Source organism: Melitaea cinxia, chromosome 16 (genome assembly GCF_905220565.1).
Source record: "Melitaea cinxia chromosome 16, ilMelCinx1.1, whole genome shotgun sequence".
In the NCBI taxonomy this organism is placed as follows: Eukaryota; Metazoa; Arthropoda; class Insecta; order Lepidoptera; family Nymphalidae; genus Melitaea; species Melitaea cinxia.
The window spans coordinates 4,343,054-4,351,071 of NC_059409.1; the positions used below are offsets into that span (position 1 = coordinate 4,343,054).

Consider the following 8,018-nt stretch of genomic DNA (forward strand, 5'->3'; position numbering starts at 1 on the left):
GTACCGTACCGTAAACCGTATGTTTTGAAAATCTTGTTTATTGTATAATTTCAAATATAAACGGAAGGTAAAATAAAAATTACCGCCATCTAAAGATACCGTAATAGCGCCATCTATCGGGGAGTAGCGAAGATATCTGCAACAATAATAAAAACTCCTGCGCAACAACAGCTTCCAATAGAGGGCGTTAGTGGTACATAAACAATGGAAGAAGTCGTAAAAATTTTACAAAATATACAAGATGACATATCAAAGAATAAGCAAGAAATGAAAGAGATGGAACTAAATATTAAAGAATTTATAAATAACAAAATAGATGAAAAATTTCTCATTTTCGAAACCAAAAATAAAGAGTTGGAAACAAAAATTGAACAACAACAAAAAACTATAGATATCTTAGATAAACAACTCAGAAGAAAAAACGTTATATTTTTTGGAATTGAAGAGAAAGAGAAAGGGTATGAAAGTTTACTCTCCATAGTGTTAGATATTATCAACAACCAGATGAAAATACCTTGCCAGAAATGGGAAATCGAACACGCTAATAGGATAGGAAAAAACACAGGTAAAATCAGGCCAGTAGTTGTCACAATAACAACAACAAGCAGGAAAATAGAGATACTTAAGAAGAAAAAATCGCTGAAGGATGCAAATATTTACCTAAAAGAAGATTTTCCGCCTAACGTGTTGCAAAAACGAAAAGAATTACAAGAAGACCTTAAACGCGAGCGCGAGTCAGGAAAAAGAGTAATTTTACGCTACGACAAAATTGTGACACTAAAAACACGCGAATCTGAAACCCGTACACCCACAGAAAGGAACAAAAATAAACGTCTTATGTCTATATCACCTGAAGAAACATTTAAGGAAACGGGAACAGAAAGCAGCAACGAAAGGACAAAACAAATAACTAAAAGAAACAAATCACAAACTATAACAAGCTTCTTACGCCCGTCGCAGCTGAACCTTAACGAACAGGCACCACCAACGGTTAATGCGAAAGATACTCAAAAAAACTAACTAGCGCCTCTGCAATTTTAACCTCTCTACCTTCTCCAAGCCGGCCGGTCACCGAGGAGAAGTCAGACCACTGCCTCCTAAACCACGATCAAAACCAAATCAAAAACAATAAAAATATAAACACAAGCAAAAAACAAAAATCACGAAATCTCTATATAGCCAGTATAAATGTAAGAACATTATTATTAGACAGCAGAATTGAAGAGTTAAGATACGCTGTTAAGTCAATAAAATGGGACATTATAGGTTTATGTGAAACAAGAAGAGAAAAAGAAACAATTGAAGAACACACCGATTTTATTTTGTTTCATACACCTGGGACGAAAGGAAGAAATGGAGTGGGATTCTTAATTAAAAAGTATTTAAAGAATGATATACTGAATATAAAAAGCTTTTCAGACCGTGTAGCGTTACTAGAAATACAAACATCTCACAACTCTACCTGGTCTTTTGTTCAATTATACGCCCCTACAGAGCAAAGCACTAAAGAAGATATTGAATATTTTTATAAAACAGTGCAATCGGCTTTGGACTCAATCCACACTAAAAATGTAATTTTGCTTGGTGATTTCAATGCTAAAATAGGAAAAGCTAAACAAAACGAAGGAAGAAATATAGGTAAATACTCATATGGGAAAAGAAGCTCTCACGGCGAAAGACTAGTACAATTCGCAGTCGAAAATGATTACTGCTTCATGAACAGCATGTTCCCAAGCAAACCACACAAAAAATGGACATGGCGATCCCCTAATAGTCAGCATTTTAACGAGATTGATTACATACTAACAAATCAATCCAACTGTATAAGGAAATTTGATATAATAAAAAACCTGAACTTCAATACTGACCACAGGATGATTAGATGCGAACTATCATTAACTTTAAAATCAAAAAGAAGAAAAATAAAATCCGTTGACTACACTAGGCAACAACTGACTATTTCAGCGGACGACACTAGCTACTGGGGAAATAAATTCATGGAAGCTGTTAATTCACATGTACAGGTACAAAAGCAATACGACCAGCTAGAAATAGTGTTATAAGAATTTTTGAAACAACTGCCACGGAAAAACAAACATATAAACAAATATATAAATGATGAAACAGAAGTTCTCTTAAAACAGAGGAAAGAATTATATACAAAAAAGAGAACAAAAGAAGTAAAATCCGAAATATCAAGAATAAGCAAAAAAATTAATAGAAATATTTTACAGCAAAAAAAAGCAATACGACAAAGTACCTTCGAAAAATTCATAGAAAAGACAGGGGCTGTACGTAAAGCTTATAAAGAGTTGAGTGATAAGTCAGAGTGGACAGGAAAGTTGAAAAATAAACAGGGAATTATTCAATCACGACGTTCTGATATCATAAATGAAGCCACATACTTCTACAAAACGCTCTACACTGCCACAGGTAGTACCTTTTCCTTCCCAGCCACAAAATCGAACGAGTATCATAGAGCAGATTCCAATGTGGAGACACCAATCATTTTGATTTCAGAAATCGAACACGCAATAAAATCCCAAAAAAACGACAAGACCCCAGGAAGCGACAACATTACCAACGAAATCCTTAAAACATTATCCGATGTACTTTTGAAACCTCTTCAAGTATTATTCAATAATATACTTAGAACCGAAAATACACCAGACCAGTGGTCAAAAGCTACAATCATATTACTATTTAAAAAGGGGGATAGAAGTGATCTAAGAAACTATAGACCAATCAGTCTCATGTCTAATTTATACAAAATCTTTTCAAAAATCATATTAAGTAGGATAACAAGAACTTTAGAAGAACACCAACCGCGCGAACAAGCAGGTTTCCGTAAAAGCTATTCGACTATGGACCATATACAAGTTGTAACACAAGTAATTGAAAAAGCGAAGGAATATGGCAAGACTTTGTACATGTGCTTTATAGACTATACAAAAGCATTTGACTCTCTACATTTTGAAGCTATATGGATATCACTTACACAGCAAGGTGTCAACCAGAAATACGTCAACTTAATTAAAAATATATATACAAAATGTCTTGCTAAAGTGCGCCTAGAACGTGAAGGTACCGAATTCCCCGTACAAAAAGGAGTAAGGCAGGGAGACCCCCTCTCACCGAAACTGTTTTCAGCAGTACTCGAATCTATTTTCAGAAATCTAGATTGGGAATCAAAGGGAATAAAAATAGATGGAGAACTGCTGAACCACTTGCGTTTCGCGGACGACATTGTGGTATTCGCAGGAAGTGCTACCGAATTAGAAAGTATGTTAAATGAACTAACAATCGAAAGTCAAAAGGTGGGATTGTTAATGAATACGACGAAAACCAAAGTCTTGACCAATGGAGTCCCTCAAGATATTAGAGTAGAAAATGAAATAATTGAATATGTTAAAGAATATATATATTTAGGACAGCTAGTATCTTTTAAAAATAATACAGGAAAAGAAATAGAAAGAAGGATAACTCTAGCGTGGAAGAAATACTGGGGATTGAAAGAAATAATGAAAAACAATGATATTAATATAAGTATAAAGAAAAAACTGTACGAAATAGTGATATTACCATGCCTGACATATGGTTGCCAAACATGGTCACTGAGAAAAATGGACGAAGAAAAAATTACTATCTGTCAACGTAAAATGGAAAGAAGCATGCTTGGTCTAAAACTATTAGATAAGGTTAGCAACTTTATTATCAGGAATAAAACAAAAATGATAGACGTAAGGAAAAGAACAAGACTGCTCAAGTGGCATTGGGCAGGACACATCTGTAGGATGAATAATAACCGATGGACAAAACGCCTAACAGAATGGATACCAAGAGACAGGTCAAGGGAAAAAGGAAGACCAAGTAAAAGGTGGAGAGATATCTTTAACCAGAGATGTGGACCGCTATGGACACGGAAAGCACTGGAAAGGGATACATGGAAAGGTTTGGGAGAGGCCTACGCCGCAGAGGCGACTATTACTAATATTAATTAAGTTATATTACAAATATGTATAGGAATAAATTGTATAGCTTCAATATATAGGTTAGGTTAGGTTAATATATATCATACATACATATGTTTGTACTAACAATAATTGAAATTTATTAGTAGTAGAAATAAAGGCTATTTTTATTTTATTTTTATTTTTTAATAGACTAATAGGTAATTGCAAGACTTGCAAGACTCTTGCTGCAAGACCAAGACCAAGACCAAGACTGGGAGCGCAAGACCAAGACCAAGACCAAGACCAGGTGTATTGGCGCAAGACCAAGACCAAGACTGGCTAAGTCTCGTCTTGTTCTTGCATTTGGGCAACACTACGCCTAGCCCACCTAGCCCGCCTAGCCCGCCTAGCCCGTCCAAAAAAAAATACATCGCTTTGGGGGACCGCTCCAAACCTAACAATTCAATGACAAATAGTCTAAACTAACGTAACTTAACTAAGCCTATATATTTTTATAATAATGTGTCAGTGTTTATAAGACACAATCCAACAGATTTCTTTTAATGACATTTGTTACTTTTGACAAAATCTAGAAGAATTTTGAATTATGCCTCTTGACAAGTTAGGTGTACTTGTAGTTTGAATTCGGGACCTTAAATTGACATTAAAATGTTCTATTTACTAGGTTACCTCAACTCAATACTTACACCCGGAACTTAGAACAATGATACCAAAATAACTTCTATTACAATCTGTCTCGAAAGTTAGTGACTTGGCTTGTTATATGACTTTAGATGCGGAAACCTCGAGTGAGACGGGAGAAAAAGTTTCTTTTCTGAAATAAATAAGTCTTTAAACGTTTAAGGAGTGCCTAATAACAAACGCAACATTTGCCCTATCTTCTTAAAAGGAGTGAACCTAAAGATCACTTTCCCCTGGAAAAACCTATGTGTAAATCCTATGTGGGACAGACGAAACATACGGTATCTTGTCGTATTAACGAATACATCAAGGCGGTGAAAAACAACGACACCAAGAAATCAGCCATCGCGGAACATCTTCTGGAAGCCGGATCGAATCACTGGATTGAGTTTCATAATGCTCAGATACTCGCGACAGAACGCCATTATATACCCCAACTGGTACGAGAAGCCATTGAAATGACTAAATATAGTAATTTCAATAGGGAAGATGGGTTACAACTGTCGAGGGTGTGGAATCCGGTGATTAGGTTATGCAAACCCATGAATAGTGATGTAAACAATTCGCAAATGCGATACGGTAAATGTCGTCTATAAAACACAGGATCGGGTGTCGAGCGTGCGTAAAGCAAATGACAATGGTAGGTGTGAAAGTAACAATGGTAGTGGTGACCAGTGTTTACGGAGCAAACGTGTGAGAAAGGAGGTAGCCCGGTATGGACATTGCTATAGCCGTCAAAATCTACCCCCAAATTTCAGTTCTCGTGAACAAGACATTCGCAGTTAATGTCGAAATATCGAGATCCGCAAAATGAAAATAAAAAACATGGTAAATATTCCGTTTATGAATAGTTTTATTAATAGAAGTAACCATGTTAATCTAAAATCTAATTGTTACATACCTACTATATTACGACCTAGAGTTGTTAACTAATAATTATCTTGTGTTTCCTTACATTGTAATTAACCAGTGGGACCTCATTCCTACATATATTTTATTAATTTGTATACAAAAGTCAGCGCTTACTAAATATACAGTACAGTTTTTAGTTTAAAATCACAAACCCACGCCATAAAACACAATAAAATACTTTAGAAAATTAACTTACAACGTTGCTAAGGTCTATTATATGTTATGAATAAGTTTTCTAGCCATTATCGATTTCATCATCATCATCATCGTCATCATTCCAGCCTATTGCAGTCCACTGCTGGACATAGGCCTCCACAAGTTCACGCCAAAAATGCGTAAACTCATGTATGTTGCCCATAGTCACCACGCTGGGCAGGCGGGTTGGTGACCGCAGAGCCGGCTTAGTCGCACCTAAGACGCTGCTGCCTGTCTTCGGGCCTATCCATTAAAATACTCCATTATAATATTATCCATTTAAAGACTATCAAACAGTTATACTCATAAATAGCACATTTAACTCCTAATTTAGTGATAAACATTAGTGTAAATAGTTCTATTAACTACACAATTAGTAAAGATAGAAATAGTTGTTTTATGTACACCATAAGTCGGAAACTAATACGTCTGTAACATATGTGCGTGCTATCTGCAGGCATGTCATTTATCATATTCGTAGCGATGGAAGCTCCTGATACACTTTGATTGCATGTCTGTCTCAGGTCGAAATATCAAATTTATAGTTCTTGGTTTCAAAATCTATATTCAAATCAAATTCTATATTTTTTATGACGTAGGAATAAAATATAGTATAAAGTTCGTATCTAATGTACATATTTTTAACGTTATGATTTAGGAAGTGTACTAATACAAAGTTGAAAATTATTATAATTTTTTACTCAATCAAAAGTTACTTTATAAATGAGCAAGGGCTAAGATGTATAAGTCAAGTAGGGATTATCTAAATTCGATATTAGCAGCTAAAGTCGCCTTTCTCGATCTTCGTTAAATATTTTGTTAAGGGAACTCGGTATCAAGGACTTTACGTACTCTCTGGGGTATTGTCGAAAGATCCACGGAAATAAACAAATACATACATCAGAAAAAAATATAAGCTGAAATTAGTATGGCTTTCATTTGTGTAATATTTAAGCAATTCGTAAAAGTATACGACCTCATATGACAACATTAAAAGTATAGTCTTTCGAAGTTAAGAAAATAGTGAGTCATCGCTGTCACGTAGCCACTCTACTTGACCAATTAAATCGTACTAAAAAGTCTGAGTGGTTTACTTTAACTGGTCAAATTTGAACACAGCATTCAACTACTACGATTTAATTGGTCTAGGGGCGTGGTTCAGCTAAGTGACAGAGATGAGTCACTATTTTTTAGTGCGAATAGACGATAACACATATTTGAACTAGTGGTCGTCCAGTAGTCGAAATTCAACCAATAATTACCATTAATTTAAATTATAAGATTGAACATAGTTAAGGTATTGTTGTCAAAGACTATAGTTCTATAATAATAAACAAAAGAGTATATATGCGTGTGTGTGTCAAATACATTGTAGTGTGTGTAATGTTTTTGTATTGATTTAGTGTATTTTGTATACATAATTAAAAAAATATATTAGCATTCTGCACTCCTTCTCTATATAAAGTATAACTGTGCGAAATTTCTCCCGCACCGTCCGCGCAATTTTCATGAATATGGGTATAAAGTTTTTGCTTCACGTATTCAATAATTTTATTTGTTTTGGAATAATGAAAATTCTTGGTTAAATTTTAATAAAACCGCACATCGTAATCCTTCATATCTTATGTATAGTGTATAAAGAAATTAATGCCCCAATTTAATAACCAGCGTATAGTTTCCCATATACTTTACATCCCAGCAAACGTAAGGATTCCCGAAGGACATTCTAAAATTATAAATTCATACCGAGGGTACGGCTGAGTTATTATTATCATGGCAGATTGTTTATCATTGAATATCCACCTGAATGCAGGTTGGCCGAGAAACTTATTTTTAAAGAGTGTTCGTGATGTTTATAAAATTCTTGGCGATAAATGGTTTTCTTAATTTTTTTTTATTCTTCCTGATAAGCATCTAAAAGCAAATATTTCAAAAGTTGTACTTGTTGATAAGAAATGGATTTGCTAAGATTTGGGTTGTTGACTTTTTACATTAAAACGACATTAATAAAATGAATCTGTGATCATATATAATTTTGGATTGTGTTGCAGAGATTATCATCTTGTTTAAACCTAAATAAAAGATGGTTTTTAACAGTTTTTAAATATAATAAATATTCTGAATATAAAATGTTAAATGTCCAATCAATCACAATTAAAAATCTACGCCAGGTTCGCGTAAGTCATCAAGTTTTTTCATTTTTGCTAAAGAAAATGTTGCCTCAAAAATTCTCAAGTTTGAAACCTAATTAAAACA

At 34.3% G+C, this 8,018-nt stretch overlaps 1 protein-coding gene across 1 annotated transcript; it reads left to right on the forward strand.

Moving 5' to 3' along the window:
* The first annotated feature begins 204 nt into the window (after nt 1-204).
* On the forward strand, nt 205-5,251 carry LOC123661208. Its single transcript, XM_045596195.1, has 5 exons — nt 205-949; nt 1,267-2,024; nt 2,235-3,317; nt 3,829-3,951; nt 4,925-5,251. The coding sequence occupies exons 1-5, from the start codon at nt 205-207 to the stop codon at nt 5,249-5,251; spliced, it is 3,036 nt and encodes a 1,011-aa protein (XP_045452151.1).
* Nucleotides 5,252-8,018: the final 2,767 nt, after the last annotated feature.

What these genes read in the sequence shown, in the direction of transcription:
- LOC123661208 (XM_045596195.1), top strand. Translation starts at nt 205, where the DNA reads ATGGAAGAAGTCGTAAAAATTTTACAAAATATACAAGATGACATATCA. An exon ending in AACTATAACAAGCTTCTTAC is followed by an intron (nt 950 to 1,266) that starts GCCCGTCGCAGC and finishes GGGACATTATAG; the next exon opens with GTTTATGTGAAACAAGAAGA. An exon ending in GGAAAGGGATACATGGAAAG is followed by an intron (nt 3,952 to 4,924) that starts GTTTGGGAGAGG and finishes TATGTGGGACAG; the next exon opens with ACGAAACATACGGTATCTTG.